General features: G+C 47.1%; 1 protein-coding gene across 2 annotated transcripts in view; it reads right to left on the reverse strand.

The window, feature by feature from the left end:
- Positions 1 to 27,441, reverse strand: part of LOC139262928 (rho GTPase-activating protein 26-like) — a 257,392-nt gene that overhangs the window by 140,123 nt on the left and 89,828 nt on the right. For both annotated transcript variants that reach the window (XM_070878245.1, XM_070878243.1), the window contains exons 3-7: positions 26,923 to 26,984; positions 21,845 to 21,916; positions 15,214 to 15,315; positions 2,747 to 2,857; positions 1,998 to 2,102 (exon numbers count right to left, since the gene is read on the reverse strand). In XM_070878245.1, the coding sequence (XP_070734346.1) occupies positions 1,998 to 2,102; positions 2,747 to 2,857; positions 15,214 to 15,315; positions 21,845 to 21,916; positions 26,923 to 26,984 (452 nt within the window). The remainder of the gene's footprint in view (positions 1 to 1,997; positions 2,103 to 2,746; positions 2,858 to 15,213; positions 15,316 to 21,844; positions 21,917 to 26,922; positions 26,985 to 27,441) is intronic.

A 27,441-nucleotide genomic window follows, 5' to 3' on the forward strand; every position in this document is an offset into this window, starting at 1 on the left:
AATGTATAAAACGGATACGAATGCTGTGTTTAAATCGTTGTTTTGAACTGCAGACGGAATGTCTATTCGAATCAGAGAAATGTTTAGAAATGGATGATATAGTTCTTCGTACTATATACAATCTCCGTTGCTAAGCGATTATGTTGTTTTCAAATTTAAATATAAAAACAAGGTTCAAGTCTTATGTATAATGCGAAGGGTAGGGTTTGAAATTATCGTAACAAAACTGCTGACGAAGACAATAACTGGAAGTTGTAGGTGTTAACGTAAACATGTTGCTAAGTCGTAAAAAAGAGATAACGGCTCTGGGGCAAGCAGTTTTCTGGTTTGGCTTCATGGGATCAAAGGAGACGTGAGAGATATGAAACGTTTTCCACAGGAAGAAACCCTGGGTTAGTATAAACAGAGAGCTATCAAAGGAATTCTACAGAAAAGCGACTTCAATAAGGTATAAACAATGACATATGGCCAGAATTGTAAGACATGCGGCCAGAATCGTAAGACATGCTTAAGGCGGGCTTTGTTTCGAGCTTCAAGACAAAGAACCTCTATAGGTCAAAAGGTCTCGTCAATATCTAGGTTCAAGCCCATCCCTAAAAATAGGTTAAAAGTGACCTCCTGGAAACTTGTAGTCACAGACAGTGGAGGGGAGAGCGAATCAGGTCAAGCTGGTCAAACACTCAGTGATCCCATGCTTTACCGAAGGAAACTCGAGACAGAGAAAGAGACTGCAAGCTAAAGAGAACTGCTTATGTGCACCAGCGGTTTGTCCGATCGGAATCGGTATCAACTATCTGTTACAGTTGTATGTTTTTCCTATATAGCTAATGTGCTATATTCCGTCTTAAACTCTGATTAAACACAATTTATCCACCAGATTGGTTTTACAGTCGATCCTGATTATTAAAGTGAATAGAGATAGCCTTAACCTGCCATATTTCTAACACCCCTTCAGTTAAAGGGGAGGGCCGCTGCGAACTCTGCAGCCACTTTGGTAGCAAACACTGGGCCACCAGGGTTTCAGCCAGGCCAGCGGCCTGGCACCCAAGAGGGGGTGCCAGGCTGTCGCCGAATTCGTAGTCAGAACTGTTGGACTAGCAGTCGACCAACAAAAAAAAATAGCATGCCAGCCGCAACAGTGCGCCCTCCCCTTTGAGGGCGACCGTGTCGCCATGTTACAGAGAGTGCACTGGCAGCAAAAGCTGGTAAGGGGTCGGCGCATGCATGCCGCCGTGGGAAAACGGGCGAAGCGGTCCCGGACACAGCTCCAAAACTGAGGAAGGGCAAAATGGTGGCCCCTCCGCGAAGACATGGCAGCCATTTCGCACCGCCCTGTGGCTGCCAGGCGCCTTATCAGAAGGGGCAATTTCGGCCCCATCATTTCTTTTTCTTAGCCAAGTTTGTTAATTGGTTGGAATAGCTAACTGAGCTTACATAGTATGGAATGAGGGAATGCCTTTTAGATGACAAAAATAAGTTAACTGTAAACTTGTCAGTGATGAGAAAAGATTGCTTATTTGTAAGATACCAAAGAATAATGCCCAAAAGAAATCTGGCTCGATTTTCAATCACATAAGATGGAAAACACATTAAGCCATGTGGGACAGTTCTACTACACCACACCATATTGCAGTGAATAATTTACACTGGAAGGATGGTTTGGGGTTTTCCTTTTTTGTGACTATTTTCTGACCACGAGACAGAATAGTCTTGGAGCACATGAAAAAACAAAGCATTTGTGGAAGTTTGTTTCTTTTCTTGGTTAGAGTCACTAAGCATTCCCAAATAGCATGCAAAGATTTAAAAGGGGCAACTTCCTGCCTTATTTTAATTTGTTTTGATGGCTACTTATTAATTTGAACAGGATATATGAATGAGCAAAAAAAGAAATGAAATATTAAACCAATTGTAAGTTAAAAGCTCAAAGCAGCAATTTCTTCTGACTTTTTTTTGGGTGGAGGGGGGGGGGGTAATAAATTTTCCTCCTCTTTACTTACATTCTGAATGCTGATCTGAAGCTGGGTTTTAAAATGGCCAAAGTCCTTTGCCAGTTCATAGCCATGATGATAAAATGTAAAGAGTCCTTGTAAGAACGCAAGCAACTGTAAAACAATGACAAAAAATGCAGGGTCATAAACCATCAATTTTTACCTTCATCAAATGTCATGCTCCACTAAATATACATCTTCTATTTGGCCATTGCCCAACATGTTGAGCTATACTTAAATCACAATGTCAAAGAAAACTGAGGGAGTCACAGTAACCAATCAATGTCACATTTAATAATGTGCCCTCGATTCACTGGCACATTAAACTAGGATATACATTACTACAATTTTAAACCCTGTTCTGACAAAGGGTCATCGACCAGAAATGTTAACTGTTTCTCTCACCACAGATGCTGCCTGACCTGCTGAGTATTTCCAGCATTTTTTGTTTTTAATTTCGGATTCTAGCATCCGCAGTATTTTGCTTTTGTTTTTAGATTAGATAACTGAGTGGCCTAGCTAACACATTATGTATAAAAGGTGTGGATTAACAAAGTACAAATTAATGGGAATTGAAAATTTGGCGGTAAACTGACATTTAAATTTGGAACACTCATTACAATCAAATAACTGGGGGACGAGAAACTCTGTGCCGTTGGAATTGTGGAGCACTCAGGGCTTTGAACAGAGACATTTAAGAAATATATTAAACGTGCAGTCAGTACCGTGATCCAATGTGATTTAAAATTTTCACCTACTGGTTCAACAAACTCAAACATCTTTCGCTCTTGGACCTCGTGCACTCTGAATACATATTCCAGCGACACTTCGTAGAAATGTTGTCGGACGCCATCAACTTGACTGTCTGCCTGTAAGTCAAAGCAAAAGTCTTTTCAGAATCCAAAATAGACATTAGCATTCAATATAGATCAAAAAACAACAGAAATGTAGGTCTGAATAGCGAAGCAGAATCAGATTTTTGATTTAGCACTTATTTCTAAATATAAAGTCACTTCATTATCGAAGAAGGGAGGGAGAGAGAAACCAGGCGACGACACACCAGTCAATTTAACACTAGTTGTGGAAGATTTACTTGAATCTATCATCAGGGACAGAGTGACTGAGCACGGATTTGAGAGAAGTATGTCAGGTCTGACTAATCTAGCTGAATGTTTTGAGACGGTCACTAGCATAGTGGATAGGGGAGTGTCTATGGATGTTGTCTATATGGACCTCCAGAGGCATTTGATAAGATTTCGTGTGAGAGATTATTAGCAAAAATGAAAGTGCACAGAATTGGAGGCAACTTGGTTGGGAGTTCGATCAGGAGAGTAGTGTTAAAGGGTTCATTCTCTGATTGGTGATATGTAGCAAGTGCTGTTCCCCATGGATCTGTACTGATGCCTCAGCTTTTTACCATATATATTAATGACCTGGTGAAGGAAGAGTTGTATATCCAAGTTTGCAGATGACACTAAGTTAGAAGGCACAGTAAGTTGTGTGAATAGGGGGAGAAAATTACAAAGGGACATAATCTTTCTTTCATAGACAGATTAAGTGAGTGAGCAAAACTATGGCAGATGCCATTCAATGTGACATTAGTTGGCTAATGGGGAATCCAGATGTGGCTAATTGAATTTTGCATTAGTAAATTTTAAAAATGAGTAACACACACACACACACACACACACACACACAGTCGCTTGGCATGTGGTCTCAATACTTACATTCACGTGGCATATACATGTACAATTTAACCCTTGTGTGTTTGTTGGTAAAATGAAAAGCAGCGCAAGTGTTTTTTTGATCATTGCGTGCTTTATTTCCTTGGTTACTGAATGGTGGTAGATGTTTGTTCAGTAAATATACACATGAAGTACATTTATCTGTATTGTGCGTGAGTGTGTAAGGAAGGTGTTTTCTACTAAAATTAGTGTAGGTGGCTAAAACGATGTCACCGCAGCCACATCTATGACCAGTAATTTCTACTGGGCAACACTTTGCCAGATACCATGTATCTTGAGTGCCACACAAAAGACTACTAAATACGGTTGTGCCTTGTGGGATTGGTGGGTAAATTTTAGGTTAGATACAGTTTTATCACATGCATATGGAAGGAGGATAGCTATTAATGGTAGCAGCTCTGTGTGGAGGGTATTTACAAACGACCCATGTGCTCACTAACCTACACTGACTCCATGTCCAGTAACACCTCAAATTTAAAATCCTCATTCTTGTGTTCAAATCTCTCCATGACCTTGCTCCTCCCCATCTCTGTAACCTCATTCAGTTCTACAACCTTCTAAGAACTCGCCGTTCTTCCAATTCTAGCCTCTTACGCATTCCTTCACTCCACCATTGGCAGCTGTACCTTCAGCTGCCTAGACCCCAAGCTCTGAAATTCTCTCCCCAAATCTCTCCGCCTCTCTATCTCCCTCTCCTCCTTTAACACATTCCTTAAAACTGACCTCTGGTCATCTGTTCTAATATGTGGCTCAGTGTCAATTCTTCTCTAATAACATTCCTGTGAAACATCTTTAAAGGCGCTATATAAAAGCAAGTTGTTGTAGTGAAATCCCACAAGGATCTGAGAGATCCAATTGCTCGTCACCATCTTTATTAATCGTATTAATGAAGGCATTAGGGCAACAATCACAAGTTTACTGATGGCATGTAGATGTGCCTGGCTTGGCGGGGGGGGGGGGGGTGGTGTTCGGAGCTTAGATGAAATAAAAATTGTGCAGGTGGATTTAGATGCATTTGGAAGTGAGTGTGTGTGTGGCAGATTTCTTTCAATATAGATTAGTACAGTGTGATGTTTTGGGACTAGGGTCATTCCAGCTATGTACACCATGCAGGTTTACATAGAAACATAGAAAATAGGTGCAGGAATAGGTCATTCGGCCCTTCTAGCCTGCACCGCCATTCAATGAGTTCATGGCTGAACATGCAACTTCAGTACCCCATTCCTGCTTTCTCACCATACCCCTTGATCCCCCTAGTAGTAAGGACTTCATCCAACTCCTTTTTGAATATATTTAGTGAATTGGCCTCAACAACTTTCTGTGGTAGAGAATTCCACAGGTTCACCACTCTCTGGGTGAAGAAGTTTCTCCTCATCTCGGTCCTAAATGGCTTACCCCTTATCCTTAGACTTTGTCCCCTGGTTCTGGACTTCCGCAACATTGGGAACATTCTTCCTGCATCTAACCTGTCTAACCCCGTCAGAATTTTAAACGTTTCTATGAGGTCCCCTCTCATTCTTCTGAACTCCAGTGAATACAAGCCCAGTTGATCCAGTCTTTCTTGATAGGTCAGTCCCGCCATCCCGGGAATCAGTCTGGTGAACCTTCGCTGCACTCCCTCAACAGCAAGAATGTCCTTTCTCAGGTTAGGAGACCAAAACTGTACACAATACTCCAGGTGTGGCCTCACCAAGGCCCTGTACAACTGTAGCAACACCTCCCTGCCCCTGTACTCAAATCCCCTCGCTATGAAGGCCAACATGCCATTTGCTTTCTTAACCGCCTGCTGTACCTGCATGCCAACCTTCAATGACTGATGTACCATGACACCCAGGTCTCGTTGCACCTATCCTTTTCCTAATCTGTCACCATTCAGATAATAGTCTGTCTCTCTGTTTTTAACCACCAAAGTGGATAACCTCACATTTATCCACATTATACTTCATATACTTTGAGGCTGCGGAGCAGAAAAATGAGCTTGGTAATGAGGTTGTTATAAAAGTGAACAGGGCACTGGGGTGTATAGCTAGTATAATTAAATATAAAACTAAAGTACAATTCTTACCTTGCACAAGACCTTGGTTTGACTGCATCTAGAATACTGTGCCCAGTGTTCATCCCCTCTAATGGCAGAAGACGACACTGGGAATGGTCCAGGGTAGGGCCACTCAACTTACACTTAGTTTAAAAGCCCCGAGATGTCAGGGTAGGCTTTGGGAACATGTAGACTTCGAGGAGATATGACTGAGGTCTTTAAAATAATGAACAGTATCGGATTCTTTCCAAGTGAACAGATTGTTTGAGCTAGATAGGAATGATGTCTATGATACCAACCTTAGCAGCTAATGGTTCCTGAAACTTTGCTCAAAGAAAAGAAAAGCTAAACATAATTATCACCTTCCCAACACTGACGGTAAGATTCTATTAATCAAAGGATATGCTATGTTTTGCTTTAAAAAAGTTAGGTACAAGATTTTAGAAAAGTTTTTCAAGGTTCAATGGAATTATTAAGTATTTTGAGAAAACCACAAGTAATGCTAATGAGATTCAACACCGCCTCCAGTGCGCCAGTGCAGCCTTCGGCCGCCTGAGGAAAAGTGTGTTTAAAGACCAGGACCTCAAAACTGCCACCAAGCTCATGGTCTACAGGGCTGTAGTAATACCCACCCTCTTGTATGGCTCAGAGACATGGACCATGTACAGCAAACACCTCAAGTCGCTGGAGAGATACCACCAATGATGTCTCCGCAAGATCCCATAAATCTCCAGGGAGGACAGATGCACCAACATCAGCGTCCTTGACCAGGCGAACATCCCCAGCTTCGAAGCACTGACCACACTTGATCAGTTTCACTGAGCAGGCCACATCATTCGCATGCCAGACACGAGACTCTCAAAGCAAGCGCTCTACTCGGAACTCCTTCACGGCAAACGAGCCAAAGGTGGGCAGAGGAAACGTTACAGGGATACCCTGAAAACCTCCCTGAAGAAGTGCCACATCCCCACTGACACCTGGGAGTCTCTGGCCAAAGACCGCCTTAAGTGGAGGAAGTGCATCTGGGAGGGCGCCGAGCACCTCGAGTCCAGTCACCGAGAGCATGCAGAAATCAAGCGCAGTCAGCGGAAAGAGCGTGCAGCAAACCTATCCCACCCCCTTTCCCACAACAACGATCTGTCCCACCTGTGACAGAGACTGTGGTTTTCGTATTGGACTGTTCAGCCACCTGAGGACTCATTTTTAAGAGTGGAAGCAAGTCTTCCTTGATTCCGAGGGACTGCCTATGATGATGAGGAACATTTCCACTAACATGGGATAAATGTTAACATTACTAATAATGTAGAGATAGAGAAAAGCTATGAACGCTGGAAATCTAAAATAAAAGATTACGGATTCTCTGATGCATGCTCAATAACTTGTATGGTCAAGTAACACTGAAAGGGATATTTAAGGAATGACTGAGTTAAGCAAATGATTTACGACTACAAAATAAAAGTTTTTTTTGGCAAATACATCAAATCAGGAAATTTACTTCATTAAGATTGAATGCAAGTTGCTGATGTAGCACCCGATAAACTGAAGATAATCATCAACAAGTATTTCAAATAGAAACATGATAAAACAAAATTAAATGAGAACGAATAGAAATGTTGTATGCTCATAAATCTTGGAAGAAATGCACTTACTTCAGTGAGATCCATAGATCATCTGCACTGGTTTATATCCTACTCTGCAGGCCAAGTGGGCATGACAAATGTAGTTATCATGTACTAAAGTCCTGCTTTCGTAGCAGTGTGCACTGAAGCTTGTTAATCATGAATTATTCATTAGCACAAGGTCTGTCTTACCACGTAGAGAGTTGAACATAACATGACTAGTTCCATCAGGACAGATACAAGTTAATTCATGCACCAGATGACAAAGAATGTGTCATGTATGTAACCGTTATGTAACAACACTGCAATACTGTATATACGTAAGAAATGCACACCTTGACCACAGAGGGTGAACTTGTGGGAGACACTCCTCACCTGGTCACCCAGGTATATAAAGGGAGGTCCCATGCAGGGTCATCACTTCTTGGTCCTGTGAATAAAGGTTCAGGTCATGGAGTGACCTTGTCCATAGAATGTGCCTCGTGTGGATTTGTGGTATTGTGTAAAGACTTTACATTGGCGATGAGAAACGGGAATCAACGACCCACGAGAATGGCCACCGGCAGCACAGATGAACGGTACTGTGTTGGTGAGGACTGGGACGATTTCATTGAGAGGCTCCAGCAGAGTTTTGTCACGAAGGACTGGCTGGGAGACGCAGTGGCCAACAAGCGAAGGGCTCATCTGCTGACCAGTTGTGGACCTAAGACTTACGTGCTCATGAAAGACCTGCGAGCACTCGAGAAGCCGGCGGACAAAATCTTTGAAGAGCTCATCGGTGAGCACCTCAAACCGGCGAGCAGTTTACACATGGCCCGACACAGATTCTATACCCACTGATGTCGGGAAGGACAGAGCATACTGGATTTCGTTGCGGACCTCCGGCGCTTAGCCAGCCTCTAAGTTCACAGGGGGGAGTTGCGAAAGGATTTATTTATTGAGGGCATCGGTCATGCTGGGATTTTCAGAAAGCTAATTGAGACCAAGGACTTGACCTTGGAAGTGGCGGCGTTGATGGCTCAGACTTTTATGGCAGGAGAGGAGGAAACCAAGATAATATACGCGCGCAATTCTGCCTCCAACGTGGCGATGGATCAGGGAGTCAATATCATAAACGCGACACAGAGTCCCACAGGCAGGCGAGGGCAGTTCGATACACTCTTGGGTCTATTGCTGCCTGGGGTAAGTCGCCAACAGAGACAATGGCAGGCTGAACGGACATTTACGCCCCCGCAGTAGACAATGCAGCCCGGGATGGGGCCATTGACACCCACTAACAGGGTGCTGAAGAGCAGTCAAAGGGACAATCAGCGAGGAATGCCTTGTAACAGCTCTTTTGTTCACAACAATGGGAATCTCAGTTCATGCTGGAGGTGTGGGGGCAGACATGCTGCCAGGACTTGCAGGTTTCAACAGTTCATCTGCAGAAATTGTAACCTCAGTGGCCATTTAGCCAGAATGTGCAGAAAGTCTGTAACCAGGCTAATATACGAGGCGGATGAACCAGTTGAGGGGTCTGCGAGGCAGGATGATGCTTGGGGCAAATCAATGGACGCTGAAGTTCAGCGGGTTCATGTGGAAAACATTCACAGCTCATATACCAAAACGCCACCTATGATGATGAAACACCTATTAAACAGCATCCCTGTACGCATGGAGCTGGACATGGGGGCCAGCCAGTCACTCATGAGCATTCAACAATTCGAAAAGCTGTGGCCACTCAAAGCCAGCAGACTCAAACTCGAACGCATTGAGACGCAATTACGGACGTACACCAAAGAAATCATTCCAGTGCTAGACAGTGCAATGTTGGTGGTCACACACAATGGATCGGTGAACTGGCTGTTGCTCTGGATTGTCCCGGGCAATGGTCCCGCACTGTTGGGGAGGAGCTGGTTAGCTGAGATGAACTGGAAAGGGGGGGGATGTGCACGCCATGTCAACTGTGGAGCGAAGTTCATGCTCACAGGTCCTACAGCAATTTGAGTCACCTGGCGTCGGGACGTTCAAAGGTACCAAACTAGTGACACGCATCACCCCGGACGCCAGACCAGTGCACCTCAAAGCCAGAGCTGTGCCGTATGTGATGCGGGAGAAAATTGAGAGCGAGTTGGACCGGTTGCTGAGAGAGGGCATCATCTCGCCCGTTGAATTCAGCGACTGGGCGAGCCCCATCATTCCCGTCCTAAAAGCGGATGGCTCGGTCAGGATCTGTGGCGACTACAAGGCTACTATCAACCGGGTGTCCCTACAAGACCAATACCCGCTCCCAAGAGCGGAGGACCTTTTTGCCACACTGGCAGGCAGCAAGCTGTTCACCAAGTTGGACCTCACTTCAGCCTACATGACCCAAGAACTGGCCGACGAATCTAATCTACTGACCACCATCACCACGCACAAGGGACTGTTTGTTTACAACAGGTGCCCGTTTGGCATTCGATCAGCGGCCGCAATTTTTCAAAGAAACATGGAAAGCCTGCTCAAATCCATTCCTGGAACAATCGTATTTCAGGACAACATCCTCATCACAGGTCGTGACACCGAGGAATACCTCCACAATCTGGAGGAGGTGCTATGCCAACTGGACCGGGTAGGCCTGCAACTCAAGAAGTCTAAGTGTGTGTTTTTGGCTCCCGAGGTCGAGTTTCTGGGCAGGAGGGTTGCTGCAGACGGTATTCAGACGACCGAATCCAAAATGTCGACGAGCGCCCAGGCCCTGCAACACATCGGAGTTACGTTCATTTCTGGGACTCGAACTATTTCGGGAACTTCTGCCGAACTTAAGCACATTGTTGGAGCCGCTACACGTGCTCCTGCATAAGGGTTGCGATTGGTTTTGGGGGGACTGTCAGGAACGGGCTTTCAATCGGGCGCGGAACCTACTTTGTTCAAATAAGTTGTTGAACCTGTACGACTCCCATAAGAAATTGGTTCTGACATGTGATGCATCGTCCTATGGGGTTGGGTGCGTGTTGCAGCAGCGTAACGCTGAGGGCCAACTCCAACCTGTGGCTTATGCCTCCAGGTCGCGCTCTCAAACTGAACGGGGATATGGGATGGTTGAGAAGGAAGCACTCGCATGTGTCTATGGGGTGAAAAAGATGCATCAGTACCTTTTTGGCAGGAATTAGAAACGGACCACAAGCCGTTAACATCCCTGCTATCAGACAGCAAGACTGTCAATGCCAATACGTCAGCTCGCATACAGCGATGGGCTCTCACACTCGCTGCGTATGACTACACCATCCGGCACCGAAAACTGCTCTGACACGCTCAGCAGGCTTCTACTGGCCACCACCGAGGGAGCAGCGGAGCAAAGCGCTGAGATGGTCATGGCTGTCAATGCCTTTGACAGCACAGGCTCCCCCATCACAGCCCGCCAGATCAAAACCTGGACCAACAGAGATCCCCTCCTATCCTTGATTAAGAAATGTGTCCTGACTGGGGATTGGGCGCCCACACACGGAGCATGCCCTGAGGAGGTCAGACCGTTTCACAGATGGATGGATGAGCTCTCCATCCAAGCCGACTGCCTACCTTGGGGCAGCCGGGTAGTCATGCCCAGAGGGGCAGGGAAGCATTCATCAGGGAACTCCACAGCGAGCACCCAGGCATCGTGCTGATGAAGGCCATTGCCCGGTCACATGTGTGGTGGCTGGGAATTGATTCAGACCTGGAACAGTGTTCGCAGATGCACGACATGTGCCAAGCTAGGCAATGCCCCCAGGGAGGACCCGCTCAGCCCGTGGCCCTGGCGCACTAGGCCATGGTCACGTATTCACATAGACTACGTGGGCCCGTTCATGGGAAAAATGTTTCTCATTGTGGTTGATGCTTACTCAAAATGGATCAAGTGCATCATTTTGAATTTGTGCACGACATCCACCACTGTGGAGAGTCTGCGCACGGTCTTTGCGACCCACGGCTTGCCGGACATCCTTGTTAGCGATAATGGCTCATGTTTCACAAGCTACGAATTCCGGGAGTTCATGTCGGGTAATGGCATTAAGCATGTCAGGACAGCACCGTTCAAGCTGGCCTCCAATGGCCAGGCAGAACGTGCGGTCCAAATCATAAAACAAGGCATGCTCCGGATTCAAGGACCCTCCCTTCAATGCCGCCTATCGCGCCTCCTGCTGGCCTATCAGTCCCGACTGCACTCACTCACGGGGGTCCCGCCTGTGGAGCTATTCATGAAATGAACACTCAAAACTCGGCTGTCCCTCATTCATCCAGTCCTGTCCGACATTGTTGAGGGCAAGACGCCAGTCCCAAAACGAAATTCAAGGGGGAGATGTATAGAAATTGATGACCCCGTATTTGTTCTCAATCACGCTTTGGGGCCCAAATGGCTTGAGGGTACTGTAATAGACAAAGAGGGGAATAGGGTCATAGTGGTTAAACTTAACAATGGGCAGATATGCCGCAAGCATCTGGACCAAGTAAAAAAAAGGTTCAGCATGGATACTGAGGAACCTGAGGAAGATCATGAGATGGTATTCACAACACCGCCAGTGAATAAGCAACAAGAACATTCAGCAGCATGCACAGTCCCTGCAGTCAGCCCGGACAGGCCGGAATCACCACAGGTGACAGACACGCATACCAAGGCTCAACAACCAGAGCCCCAACTGTGGCGCTCCACGAGAGAGCGCAGACCACCCAAGACACTTAACCTATGATCCCAATAAGATGTTGAGGGGGAGGTGATGTCATGTACGTAACCATTATGTAACAACACTGCAATACTGTATATATGTAAGAAATGCACACCTTGACCACAGGGGGTGAACTTGTAGGAGACACTCCTCACCTGGTCATCCAGGTATATAAAGGGAGGTCCCATACAGGGTCATCACTTCTTGGTCCTGTGAGTAAAGGTTCAGGTCATGGAGTGACCTTGTCCATAGAATGTGGATTTGTGGTATTGTGTAAAGACTTTACAGATGGGTGAAAGACCATCAGCAACTGAACCAGTTATGACCCTTACAGATTAAACTAGGTTGATGAAAAACAAAACTATTACAAGATCCTAAATTAAAAATCAGTTTCCCAAATTGAGGGGCGAAATAATTACTTTGCGTTTATTTCCAACATCAGACTTCTGATTGGTCCCCTTGGAGGACAAGACATACCCAGCAGTTTATTCGGAATGTGTAATTAGATCCTGCCTGCCTAAATAATCAAGTATTTTGCATTGTGTAATTCGAGCCATTCATTCTGACTGCCAGGCTTCAGACAGATTAAGGGCGGTATCCAATTAAAAACAAGGGCATACAAAGTGGCCAAAACTAGTGGGAGGACAGAAGACTGGGAAGCTTTTAAAAGCCAGCAAAGAACGACTAAAAAAATGATTAAGAAAGGGAAGATAGACTATGAAAGTAAACTAGCACAAAATATAAAAACAGATAGGAAGAGTTTCTATAGGTATATAAAAAGGAAGAGTGGCTAAAGTAAATGTTGGTCCCTTAGAGGACAAGACCGGGGAATTAGTAATGGGGAACATGGAGATGGCATAAACTCTGAACAAATATTTTGTATCAGTCTTGACGTTAGAGGATACTAACAATATTCCAACAGTGGATAGCCAAGGGACTATAGCGGGGGGAGGATCTTAACACAAACACAATCATTAAGGAGGTGATACTCAGTAAGAGAATGGGACTAAAGGCAGAAACATCCCCTGGACCTGATGGCTTGCATCCTAGGTCTTGAGAATAGCAGCAGGGATGGTGGATGCATTGGTTGTAATTTACCAAAATTCCCTGGATTCTGGGGAGATCCCAGCAGATTGGAAAGCTGCAAATGTAACGCCCCTGTTTAAAAAAGGAGGCAGACAAAAAGCAGGAAACTATAGACCAGTTAGCCTAACATCTGTGGTTGGGAAAATGCTCCATTATTAAAGAAGCAGTAGCAGGGCATTTGGAAAAGCATAATTCGATCAGGCAGAGTCAGCATGGATTTATGAAGAGGAAATCATGTTTGACAAATTTGCTGGAGTTCTTTGAGGATGTAACAAACAGGATATATAAAGGGGAACCAGTGGATGTGGTGTATTTAGACTTCCAGAAGGCATTTGACAAGGTGCCACATAAAAGGTTACTACACAAGATAAAAGTTCACAGGGTTAGGGGTAATATATTACCATAGATAGAGGATTAGCTAACTAACAGAAAACAGAGTGTCAGGATAAATGGTTCATTCTCTGGTTGGCAACCAGTAACTAGTGGGGTGCCACAGGGATCAGTGCTGGGACCCCAACTATTTACAATCTATATTAACGACTTGGAAGAAGGGACTCAGTGTAACATAGCCAAGTTTGCTGACGATACAAAGATGGGAGGAAAAGCAATGTGTGAGGAAGACACAAAAAATCTGCAAAAGGACATAGACAGGCTAAGTGAGTGGGCAAAAATTTGGGAGATGGAGTATAAGGTTGGAAAGTGTGAGGTCATGCACTTTGGCAGAAAAAAAATCAAAGAGCAAGTTATTATTTAAATGATTGCAAACTGCCGCAGTACAGCGGGACCTGGGGGTGCTTGTGCATGAAACGCAAAAGAACAGTATGCAGGTACAGCAAGTGATCAGGAAGGCCAATGGAATCTTGGCCTTTATTGCAAAGGGGATGGAGTATAAAAGCAGGGAAGTCTTGCTACAGCTATATAAGGTATTGGTGAGGCCACATCTGGAATACTGCTTGCAGTTTTGGTTTCCATATTTATGAAAGGATGTACTTGCTTTGGAGGCAGTTCAGAGAAGGTTCACTAGGTTGATTCCGGGGATGAGGGGGTTGACTTATGAGGAAAGGTTGAGTAGGTTAGGCCTCTACGCATTGGAATTCAGAAGAATGAGAGGTGATCTTATCGAAACGTATAAGATTATGAGGGGGCTTGACAAGGTAGATGCAGACAGGTTGTTTCCACTGATAGGGGAGACTAGAACTAGAGGGAATGATCTTAGAATAAGGGGCTGTACATTTAAAACAGAGATGAGGAGAAATTTCTTCTCTCAGACAGTTGTAAATCTGTGGAATTCGTTGCCTCAGAGAGCTGTGGAAGCTGGGGTATTGAATAAATTTAAGACAGAAATAGGCAGTTTCTTAATCGATAAGGGGATAAGGGGTTATGGGAAGCAGGCGGGGAAGTGGAGCTGAGTCCATGATCAGATCAGCTGTGATCTTATTGAATGGCGGAGCAGGCTCAATGGGCCGTATGGCCTAATCTTGTTCCTGTTTCTTATGTTCTTTTGTAGAACAGACAGGGCTCACCCTCGCAGGTTAGGACCTTCTCACCCTCCCGAACAAGTTCCTGCCCCACCCCCAACAAGTTCCTAACCTTCCCCCACACCAGATCCCCTGCCCCCCCCCGCCACCATCCCTACAAGCTCCTGGCCCTTCTCATCCCTCCAATGTTACTGATCTTCTCATTCCCCCAACGTTCCTGAACTTCTCATCTCCCCAACCCCAAGTTCCTTACATTGCTCCCCCCACTCCAATCGGTCCATTCTCTCTCCCCCATCTCCTGATCTCCTCCTCTCTCTCTTTCAATTCCCCCTCTCCCCTTTTGATCTTCGATCTTCTCCCCTCCCCGTCCCTCACTCCACCCACCACTGATCCTCTGACCACCTCCGCACGGAGCCGGGGAAAGCGTGGCCCATGCGGCAGGCCGCAACTGCAGGTTGGGTACTGCGCGTATGTAGCTCCGGTATACAGCATGCATGCACAGAGGGAATCGGGTGCTCACGGTGGCTCCGGTATACCACGTACCGCGCACATGGGCAGAAGGTCGGAAAGGTAGTTGTGCAAATAATCACAGCTAAATAATTACCTCTTGAAGATGAGAATCCTTTTTTTTTGATGACAGATTTAAATGTTTTTCTAGCACATTGCAATACTTTTCTGTTTCCTTATCATATTTCTTCTTTGCCTCCTGCACAAAAGAAAAATGGGAATAAATGAAACATTTCAATTTACCAGTGGGTCACCTTCAGATAACCAAGCAAGAACATTCACTTCATTCTTTTCCCAAGGGGGTGATTTGATAGGGCAATTTAAAATTATGAATGGTTGGGCTGTGGTATATAGAAATGGACTGTTTCCCGTGGTTAATGACCCAGGCCAAGGGGACATAACCATAAGCTTTAAGACAGAGCATGAGAAACTTTTTTTTTCTATTTACACAGTAATGAAGCTACGAATAGTATCGTAAAAGTTGGTTATAGAAGCAGAGACCATGTCAACATTTAAGAAAAGGTTAGTTAAGTCTGCATTCTTTTAAATTGCAGCAGCAATGATTGAAAGAATGACTTGCATTTATATAGCATCTTTTATGACCACCGACACTTTACAACCAATTAAGTATTTTTTGGAGTGTAGTCACTGTTGTAATGTGGGAAACACGGCAGATATTTGCACACAGCAACTCCCACAAACAATAATGTGATAATGTCCAGATAATCTGTTTTGTTACAATGATTGAGGATAAATATTATCAGAATACCAGGGATAACTCCCCTGCTCTTTTCCAAAATAGTGCCATTATTTGTTGGGGAGTTCATGAGGCGGAGCAGCAGCGTGGGGAGGCCTATATAAGGCCCAGCATCGTCCAGGAGCCAGCGGGGAGTTCGTGAGGCAGAGCGGTAGCGTGGGGAGGCCTATAAAAGGCCAGCCGGTACAGCTGCAACAGGGAGAGAAGGCAAAAAAGTAGAAAGAAATCGAAGGGTGACGTCACAGCCAAGGGGGTAAGTGATTGGCTGGCAATTGGCGAGTAGTTTTTCTTTTTCTTTTCTTTATCAGTAAGTAACCTTTAGCATTGTTGTTGCCAAATTAAGATAATCTAAGACTTAAGTCATGGCAGGAGAGCTCAGACACGTGTTATGCTCCTCCTCTGCTATGTGCGAAGTCAGGGACGCTTCCAGTGTCCCTGATGATTACATGTGCGGGAAGTGTATCTGGCTGCAGCACCTGACAGACCGCATTGCGGCACTGGAGCTATGGGTGGATTTACTCTGGAGCATCCGCGATGCTGAGGATATTGTGAATAGCATGTTTAGTGAGTTGGCCACACCACAGGTAAAGGGGATGGATGACCAACAGGAAGAGCAGTGGAAGCAAGGTAGTGCAGGGGTCCCCTGCGGACATCCCCCTGCAAAACAGATACACCACTTTGGGCACTGTTGAGGGGGATGACTCATCAGGGGAGAGCAGCAGCAGCCAAATTCATGGCACCGTGGGTGGCTCTGCTGCACAGGAGGGCAGCAAAAAGAGTGGGAGAGCTATAGTGGTCGAGGATTCTATTGTAAGGGGAATAGACAGATGTTTCTGCAGCCGCAATCGAGATTCCAGAATGGTATGTTGCCTCCCTGGTGCAAGGGTCAAGGATGTCTCTGGGTAGTTGCAGGACATTTTGAAGGGGGAGGGTGAACAGCCAGTTGTCGCTGGGCATATAGGTACCAATGATATAGGTAAACAACAGGATGAGGTCCTACAAGATGAATTTAGGGAGCTAGGAGCTAAATTAAAAAGCAGCACCTCAAAACTAGTAATCTCAGGATTGCTACCAGTGCCACGTGCTAGTCAGGAGTAGGAATCGCAGGATAGCTCAGATGAATACGTGGCTTGAGGAGTGGTACAGAAGGGAGAGATTCAAATTCCTGGGACATTGGAACCGGTTCTGGGGAAGGTGGGAACAGTACAAACCGGACGGTCTGCACCTGGGCAGACCGGGACCAATGTCCGAGGGGGAGCGTTTTCTAGTGCTATTGGGGAGGGGTTAAACTAATATGGCAGGGGGGTGGGAACCTATGCAGGGAGACAGAGTGATGTAGAATGGGGACAAAAGCAAAAGATAGAAAGAAGAAAACTAAAAGTGGAAGGCAGAGAAACCCAAGGCAAAAAGCAAAAAGGGCCTTATTACTGCAAAATTCTAAAGGGGCAAAGTGTGCTAAAAAGACAAGCCTGAAGGCTCTGTGCCTCAATGCGAGGAGTATTTGTAATAAGGTGGACGAATTAGCTGCGCAGGTCGCAGTTAACGGATATGATGTAATTGGCATCACGTAGACATGGCTCCAAGGTGACCACGGCTGCGAACTCAACATCCAGGAAGGACAAAGGAAAAGGAGGTGGGGTGGCGTTGCTGGTTAAAGAGGAAATTAACACAATAGTAAGGAAAGACATTAGCTTGGATGATGTGGAATCGATATGGGTGGAGCTACAGAATACCAAAGGGCAGAAAACGCTAGTGGGAGTTGTGTACAGACCACCAAACAGTAGTAGTGAGGGTGGGGACAGCATCAAACAAGAAATTAGGGATGCGTGCAATAAAGGTACAGCAGTTATCATGGGCGACTTTAATCTACATATTGATTGGGCTAACCAAACTGGTAGCAATGCGGTGGAGGAGGATTTCCTGGAGTGTATTAGGAATAGTTTTCTAGACCAATAGGTCGAGGAACCAACTAGAGGGCTGGCCATCCTAGACTGGGTGATGTGTAATGAGAAAGGACTAATTAGCAATCTTGCTGTGCGAGGCCCCTTGGGGAAGAGTGACCATAATATGGTAGAATTCTTTATTAAGATGAAGAGTGACACAGTTAATTCAGAGACTAGGGTCCTGAACTTAAGGAAAGGTAACCGATGGTATGAGACGTGAATTAGCTAGAATAGACTGGCGAGTGATACTTAAAGGGTTGACAGTGGATAGGCAATGGCAAACATTTAAAGATCACATGGATGAACTTCAACAATTGTACATCCCAGTCTGGAGTAAAAATAAAACGGGGAAGATGGCTCAACCGTGGCTAACAAGGGAAATTAAGGATTGTGTTAAATCCAAGGAAGAGGCATATAAATTGGCCAGAAAAAGCAGCAAACCTGAGGACTGGGAGAATTTTCTAATACAGCAGAGGAGGACAAAGGGTTTAATTAAGGGGTGGAAAATAGAGTATGAGAGGAAGCTTGCCGGGCACATAAAAACTGACTGCAAAAGCTTCTACAGATATGTGAAGAGAAAAAGATTAGTGAAGACAAACGTAGGTCCCTTGCAGTCAAATTCAGGTGAATTTATAATGGGGAACAAAGAAATGGCGGACCAGTTAAACAAATACTTTGGTTCTATCTACACGAAGGAAGACACAGATAACCTTCTGGAAATACTAGGGGACCGAGGGTCTAGTGAGAAGCAGGAACTGAAGGAAATCCTTATTAGGCGGGAAATTGTGTTAGGGAAATTGATGGAATCGAAGGCCGATAAATCCCCGGGGTCTGATAGTCTGCGTCCCAGAGTACTTGAGGAAGTGGCCCTAGAAATAGTGGATGCATTGGTGATCATTTTCCAACCATCTATCGACTCTGGATCAGTTCCTATGGACTGGAGGGTCGCTAATGTAACACCACTTTTTAAGAAAGGAGGGAGACAGAAAACAGGTAATTATAGACCGGTTAGCCTGACATCAGTAGTGGGGAAAATGTTGGAATCAATTATTAAAGATGAAATAGCAGCGCATTTGGAAAGCAGCGATAGGATCGGTCCAAGTCAGCATGGATTTATGAAAGGGAAATCATGCTTGACAAATCTTCTGGAATTTTTTGAGGATGTAACTAGTAAAGTGGACAAGGGAGAACCAGTGGATGTGGTGTATTTGGACTCTCAAAAGGCTTTTGACAAGGTCCCACACAAGAGATTGGTGTGAAAAATTAAAGCACATGGTATTGGGGGTAATGTATTGACGTGGATAGAGAACTGGTTGGCAGACAGGAAGCAGAGAGTCGGGATAAACGGGTCCTTTTCAGAATGGCAGGCAATGACTAGTGGGATGCCGCAGGGCTCAGTGCTGGGACCCCAGCTATTTACAATATACAGCAATGATTTAGATGAAGGAATTGAGTGTAATATCTCCAAGTTTGCAGATGACACTAAACTGGATGGCCGTGTGAGCTGTGAGGAGGATGCCAAGTGGCTGCAGGGTGACTTGGACAGGTTAGGTGAGTGGGCAAACACATGGCAGATGCAGTATAATGTGGATAAATGTGAGGTGATCCACTTTGGTGGCAAAAACACAAAGGCAGATTATCTGAATGGTAGCAGATTAGGAAAAGGGGAGGTGCAACGAGATCTGGGTGTCATGGTACATCAGTCATTGAAAGTGGGCATGCAGGTACAGCAGGCGGCGAAGGCAGCAAATGATATGTTGGCCTTCATAGCTAGGGGATTTGAGTATAGGAGCAGGGAAGTCTTACTGCAGTTGTACAGGGCCTTAGCGAGGCCTCACCTGGAATATTGTGTTCAGTTTTGGTCTCCTAATCTGAGGAAGGATGTTTTTGCTCTTGAGGAAGTGCAGTGGAGGTTCACCAGACTGATTCCCGGGATGGCAGGACTGACATATGAGGAGAGACTGGATCGACTGGGCCTGTATTCACTGGAGTTTAGAAGGATGAGAGGGGATCTCATAGCATCATATAAAATTCTGACAGGACTGGACAGGTTAGATGCAGGAAGAATGTTCCCGATGTTGAGGAAGTCCAGAACCAGGGGACATAGTCTAAGGATAAGGGGTAAACCATTTAGGACTGAGATGAGGAGAAACTTCTTCATTCAGAGAGTTGTTAACCTGTAGAATTTTCTACTGCAGAGGGTTGTTGATGCCAGTTCATTGGATATATTCAAGAGGGAGTTAGATATGGCCCTTACGGCTAAAGGGATCAAGGGGTATGGAGAGAAAGCAGGAAAGGGGTACGGAGGTGAATGATCAGCCATGATCTTATTGAATGGTGGTGCAGGCTCAAAGGGCCGAATGGCCTACTCCTGCACCTATTTTCTATGTTTCTATTTATTTATTTATGTCCACCTATGGGGGCAGACGGAGCCTCGGTTTAACGTCTCATCCGAAAGATGGCACCTCCGACACTGGAGTGCAAGCCTAGATTTATGTGCTCAAGTCCCTGGAGTGGGACTTGAACTCACAACCTGCTGACTCAGACGTGAGTGTGCTACCCACTGAGCCACGGCTCACACTACAATTTGGGCCATACTAGGAGGAATGCCAGGAATAAGAGATAAAGAAGGCATAGCTGGGAGCAAGGTTATCAAAAAGGTGGAGTTGAGGGAGTGGTTTTGCAAGTTGTTGGCTGCAGGAGGTATTGTGGCAAATGGAGGGCCAAAGGCTGGACAGCTGTTAGTTTAAAAGTGCAGTTTTATCTGACTTGTGGGCAAGTTATTGCAGAAGTTGTTCTTATCTCCCACTGTAACTTCAGCAAGAGATTGGTGGAATCCTGGGAACATTTCAGGGCCTAGCAGTCAAATTGATCTGAAAAGGACTTGAAGTTGAGCAGCTGGTTGGAATCTTTATGTCAAGAGCAGCTTTTCATGTCACAGATATTAATAGACATTGACCATCTTCCTTGTAAATATATTCATTTATTCAACTTCATTTATTTCCCTCGTCTGCAGATTTGCACATCATCATCATCATCATAGGCAGTCCCTCAAAACGAGGATGACTTGCTTCCACGACAAAAAGGGATGAGTTCATCGGTATTTCAATGAAGGACCTGATATTCCAGATCCCGAACTACATCCTGAAGGGTGGAAGATGCCTGTGCGTGGATTTTCTTAACGTGTGCTGGCCGTTGCACACCAGCCACCACACAGGCTTAACAGGGCTAGGTCTTAGTCCAGTGGCAAGGATTACCCAAGACGACTGGAGGCCAGCTCTGCTGCACGGGCCTCCCTTACCCCTTCTCTCAAACCCCTCTCATCTTCCATTCACTTCAATTGAAAGGAAATCGACAGATTATACCAGTCAGGATTTGAAAGATATTTACAACAGATTCTAGAGGTTTTGAGTTATGGTCTTTCTATATTTCGTCCACTCGATGGGTTAGATAACAGATTTTCTCCTGTGAATAGAGAGCTGGACTATTGGGCCGTGATGTGTTTACTTGTTCATCTTATTTGCACTTAATAGCATTTCAATGAAAGATTGCCCAGTCAGCGAGCAAATTTTGTGCGAATTAAAGGTTGAGTCACACTAAAACTAGTCACCTCTCATTGAAACCATTTATGTATTTGTAGCTGCCCTGAATGAAGCAAAGTAACTCTTTTTCAGATACCTAAAACAATTTTAAAAATCACATTTATCCTGTCTAAAAATATTGTATAATAAGCTGGCCCATTTGACTCAGGGCAAAACCTCTGCTTTCTTCAGTTTTGTTGGTTATAAAAAGGTCACACTACAACAGATCTACTGGCACGTGGCAACCTGATGAAGCACTTTGCGATAATGAAACAACTTGTCAGAGTAGAGGAAGTACTCACTACAACAGAAGAATACCTCTTATTAGGGTGGGGGGGGGGGGGGGGGGGTGGAGCCAGGGCGAGAAAAAAAAAGAAAAAAGTGAGGGAGAGCAAGACAAATGAGGGGGGAAAGAAGGAAGAGACAGAACGAAATTAGGCAGATTACCTTTGCAGCTCCTATCTGCTCCTTCCGAAATCTTTCCAGTGGACTGATGAGGACTTCACCAGCATTCTCAATCTTGCATGAAAATAAACCAGTGTTAAAAGTTTCACCCCATACACACTGCGGCCCCAAGTTTCCACATGATTTGCTCCTGATTTTTAGGAGCAACTGGTGTAGAACGGAGTATCTTAGAAATCAGATTTCTCGTCATTTAGTTTGCTCCAGTTCTAGTCAGTTAGAACAGTTTCACTTTGAAACAGAATTTTTTTTTCAAAAGGGGGCGTGTCCGGCCACTTACGCCTGATTTCAAAGTTTTGTGAGTGAAAACTTACTCCAAACTAACTTAGAATGGAGTAAGTGAAGATTTTTGTACGCTCGAAAAAACCTTGTCTACACTTTAGAAAATCAGGCGTAGGTTACAAATCAGGCGTAGGGAATGGGGGGTGGGGGGGTTTAAAGGGAAGTTTACAAACATTAAACACTTCAGTTTTACAAATAAAGAGCCATCATCAATAATAAATGATAAATACATCAATAAATCAATCAAAAAAATTAAGAAATAATTTTTAAAAAATCAATAAAACATTTTCTACTTACCGACTGCAGCACCGGGAGCCCTCCAACAGCGTGCTGGGATGCCCCCCCGCCCCCCCACCAGTGTGTCTCTGTCAGTGTCTCTATCTCTGTCTGTCTGTGTGTGTCTCTCATTCTCTGTCTGTCAGTGACTGTGTTTCTGACAGCGAGGGGAGGGGGGTAGAGGGGAGGGAGGGATAGGGGAGGGATGGGGGAGAGAAGGGGATAATGGGGAGAAAGGAGATTGGGGGGGGGGGAGAAGAAGATTGGGGTGGGGAGGAGATTGGGGAGGGGGGGGGAGAAGGAGATTGGGGGGGGGGGGGAAGAGGAGATTGGGGGGGGGGGAGAGAGAAGGAGATTGGGGGGGGAGAGAAGGAGATTGGGGGGGGGGGGAGAGAAGGAGATTGGGGGGGGGGGAGAGAAGGAGATTGGGGGGGGAAGAGAAGGAGATTGGGGGGGGAAGAGAAGGAGATTGGGGGGGGGAGGAGAAGGAGATTGGGGGGGGGAGGAGAAGGAGATTGGGGGGGGGAGGAGAAGGAGATTGGGGGGGAGGAAGGAGATTGGGGGGGAGGAAGGAGATTGGGGGGGGGGGAGGAAGGAGATTGGGGGGGGGGGGAGGAAGGAGATTGGGGGGGGGAGGGGGAAGGAAGGAGATTAGCGGGGGGGAGGGGGAAGGAAGGAGATTAGCGGGGGGGAGGGGGAAGGAAGGAGATTAGCGGGGGGTAGGGGGAAGGAAGGAGATTAGCGGGGGGTAGGGGGGGGAAGGAAGGAGATTAGGGGGGGGGGGAAGAAGCATATTGGGGGGGGGGGAGAAGGAGATTGGGGGGAGGGGGGGGAAGAAGGAGATTGGGGGGGGGAAGAAGGAGATTGGGGGGGGGGAAGAAGGAGATTGGGGGGGGGGGAAGAAGGAGATTGGGGGGGGGGAAGAAGGAGATTGGGGGGGGGGGGAAGAAGGAGATTGGGGGGGGGAAGAAGGAGATTGGGGGGGGGGAAGAAGGAGATTGGGGGGGGGGAAGAAGGAGATTGGGGGGGGGGAAGAAGGAGATTGGGGGGGGGGGGAAGAAGGAGATTGGGGGGGGGGGGGAAGAAGGAGATTGGGGGGGGGGGAAGAAGGAGATTGGGGGGGGGTAGGGGGGGGAAGGAAGGAGATTAGGGGGGGGGGGGGAAGAAGCAGATTGGGGGGGGGAGAAGGAGATTGGGGGGGGGTAGGGGGGGGAAGGAAGGAGATTAGGGGGGGGGGAAGAAGCAGATTGGGGGGGGGGGAGAAGGAGATTGGGGGGAGGGGGGGGAAGAAGGAGATTGGGGGGGGGAAGAAGGAGATTGGGGGGGGGGAAGAAGGAGATTGGGGGGGGGGAAGAAGGAGATTGGGGGGGGGGAAGAAGGAGATTGGGGGGGGAAGAAGGAGATTGGGGGGGGGGAAGAAGGAGATTGGGGGGGGGGGGAAGAAGGAGATTGGGGGGGGGGGAAGAAGGAGATTGGGGGGGGGGAAGAAGGAGATTGGGGGGGGGGGAAGAAGGAGATTGGGGGGGGGGGGAAGAAGGAGATTGGGGGGGGGGGGGAAGAAGGAGATTGGGGGGGGGGAAGAAGGAGATGGGGGGGGGTAGGGGGGGGAAGGAAGGAGATTAGGGGGGGGGGGAAGAAGCAGATTGGGGGGGGGGGGAGAAGGAGATTGGGGGGAGGGGGGGGAAGAAGGAGATTGGGGGGGGGGGAAGAAGGAGATTGGGGGGGGGAAGAAGGAGATTGGGGGGGGGGGAAGAAGGAGATTGGGGGGGGGGGAAGAAGGAGATTGGGGGGGGGAAGAAGGAGATTGGGGGGGGGGGAAGAAGGAGATTGGGGGGGGGGGAAAGAAGGAGATTGGGGGGGGGGGAAGAAGGAGATTGGGGGGGGGAAGAAGGAGATTGGGGGGGGGGAAGAAGGAGATTGGGGGGGGGGGAAGAAGGAGATTGGGGGGGGGGGGAAGAAGGAGATTGGGGGGGGGGGGAAGAAGGAGATTGGGGGGGGGGGGGAAGAAGGAGATTGGGGGGGGGGGGGGGAAGAAGGAGATTGGGGGGGGGGGGAAGAAGGAGATTGGGGGGGGGGAAAGAAGGAGGATTGGGGGGGGGGAAGAAGGAGATTGGGGGGGGGGAAGAAGGAGATTGGGGGGGGGGGGAAGAAGGAGATTGGGGGGGGGGGGAAGAAGGAGATTGGGGGGGGGGGGGGAAGAAGGAGATTGGGGGGGGGGGGGGGGAAGAAGGAGATTGGGGGGGGGGGGGAAGAAGGAGATTGGGGGGGGGGGGGAAGAAGGAGATTGGGCGGAGGGGAAAGAAGGAGATTGGGGGCGGGGGAAAGGAGATTGGGGGGGGGTGGTGGGAAGGAGAAGGGGGAGGGAGGCTGAACGGGTCGGGCCCAAGACTTCGGGTAGGGCACGTCCCCCAGCACCAGATTTACAGGTAGGTGGCGTTGGGTCGGGTCGGGGGGAGCGCGGGTCGGGGGATGGTGGGAGGGAGGTCGGTTCGGTTCGGGTCGGGGGGAGGGAGGGAGAGGGAGGTCAGGTCGGGGGGAGGGAGGTCAGGTCGGATCCAGTCCGGGGGCGGGGGGGGGGGGAGCGGGAGTCGGGTCCGGAGGTGGGGGGGGGGGGGGGAGCAGGAGTCGGGTCAGTGCCGGGTCCGGTCCGGAGGCGGGGGGGAGCGGGAGTCGGGTCGGGTCCGGGGGGGAAGCGGGAGTCAGGTCGGTGTCGGGTCCGGGGCGGGGGGGGGGGGCAGCGGGAGTCGGGGTCAGGCCTGGAGGCGGGGGGGGGGGGGGGGGAAAATCGAGAGTCGGGTCCGGGGGCGGGGGGGAAGCGGGAGTAAGGTCGGTGTCGGGTCCGGGGGCGGGGGGTGGGGAACGGAAGTCGGGTCGGAGGCGGGGGGGAAGCGGGAGTCAGGTCGGTGTCGGGTCCAGGGCCTGGGGGGGGGGGGGGGGGGCGGAGGGGAAGCGGGTGTCAGGTCGGGGTCCGGTCCGGAGGTGGGAATCGAGTCGGGTCAGGAGGAAGCAGGAACTGGCCGTGGGAGGAGCCTTATGCACGCGGCCCCAGTGAGGCCATTCGGCCAGGGCTAGGGGCTGCGTGCTTCGGCCCCTCCCACACAGTTTTGGGCGCCTAGAGCTACTGAACATGCGCGCCACTGTAGCGCACATGTGCAGAGGTCCTGGCACTGTTTTCAGCGCAGGGACCTGGCTCCGCCCCCTACAGCTCCTGCTGCGCCGAGGGCCAGAGGACCTGCAGGGAGGTGGGGAATCTGGAGGTTTTTTTTAGGCGCACTTTGTGGCGCGAAAATGGGCGTCCAGGTCGGGACTGCGCCGTTCTAGGCGTGGCTCGAAACCTGGGCCCTGCAAGTGGACAGAATACAAAGAAACATGGCTCGAGTAATAGGACAATGTTCCTTTTCTCAAATTAATTTAAATGGGCAAGGTGCAACTAATTTCATAATAGCATGCATCTCTAACATTAAGCTTCAGTACAATTCCAATGATTAAAGCAGAACTTATTTTTTTCGTCAACATATTGTAGCTCATTGAAATCAAAGTCCAAGACCGCAAAGCCAGCCTAAATTCAGCAATAGCCATATTCCTCCGAATTCATTTTTCACAAGGAGTCAATCCTTTGTCTTCATACGTCACTACCAAGTAACATATCTATTTAGAGCTTCAAGTAGAAGAACATTGTATACTCATATGACACGGGAGAAGTTTTTTATTTTGGTTTTGGGAAATGGACAACACTGGCAAGACCACATTTATTGTCCATCCCTAGTTGCCCTGAGAAGATGGTGGTCAGCCTTCTTCTTGAACCATTGTAGTCCCTGTGTATAAAAACAGGAGCTCTGTCTGCACCATCACTAGATCGAGGACAAATTGTATTTGTGTAAACCACAAACACTCAAACACCATCTCTACTGCAAAGATTGCACAACTTTTCTCCTAGTGCAAACTTCAACAATTCAATAAACTAAATGCACTTGTTTCAGTAGGTTTTTACTTGAACAATCATGTGTGCAGATGTTGAAGTCAACAGAAAGTCAAATCGGATGGGGTTTAATCAGGTGGCCAATCCAATCTAGTTTCCCCCCAGGTGGGCTAGGTTATTGTGTCAATTCTGTGTAATGAAATAAAGGTGAAGGATAAATTTCCAACAATTACCCTATAGTCAGTTCAGGCAGAGAAAGTATAGAGAATATGTTTCCTTAGTATAAAATGTATCTTAAATTTGTATTTTTTTAATTAAAACGTATCAATTGATATCAGAGTTAAAACACTGAAGTTGATGCATGCATTTTTGGTGCAATCCAGAAGGGGGCAGAATTACACCAGCAACTTACTGGAATGTTTTTTCAAACCTCTGCCTAAAATTCCCTGGAACATTCAAACAGCAAATTTTATATTGCCCATGTAAAATCTTACCCATTATGCTAAGTCCCCATTACAGCGATCTTAGTCTCCTCCCCTTCAAAAGTAATGCATATTTCATAAATATTACCCAAGATAAAACTCACCAATCGCCCTCGCTCATCTTCAAGATTCTTTAGAACTCCTGCAAACTCCTGAAGTGACCTCGCTTTAAAGAAAAAGTACAAATTAACCAATAGAAATGACTACAGCTGCCTCTAAAAATAATAAATGGAATCAACTTAAGTTGACATCAATTACTTTGTGCATAAAACAAAATTGAAGGCCAGAGTACAGGATCACACAGTGGCATGGTTCACTGGTCTTCCAATACACAAGGCAAAAAGCAGAGATGAAACTAACATTCCACCTGCTAGCTCAGCTGGCATCAAAAGTAAAACATAGCGTAGAGTAAGGCAATTAGTTCGATAAATGATATAAAAGCTGTAAATATTTTTTATAAATACAAACTCTAATGATCCACAATTTTGGTGGTTATAGCTACTTTCCTCACAATGCCTTCTGTTCTCCATCATGATCGTATCTCTAAACAGAAAAGTATTTCATGGAAATGAGATGACATTGTCTAACCTGTCCCATTGATGTATAATGTAGTAATGGCAGAG

This window comes from Pristiophorus japonicus, chromosome 4 (genome assembly GCF_044704955.1).
Source record: "Pristiophorus japonicus isolate sPriJap1 chromosome 4, sPriJap1.hap1, whole genome shotgun sequence".
Taxonomy (NCBI): domain Eukaryota; kingdom Metazoa; phylum Chordata; class Chondrichthyes; family Pristiophoridae; genus Pristiophorus; species Pristiophorus japonicus.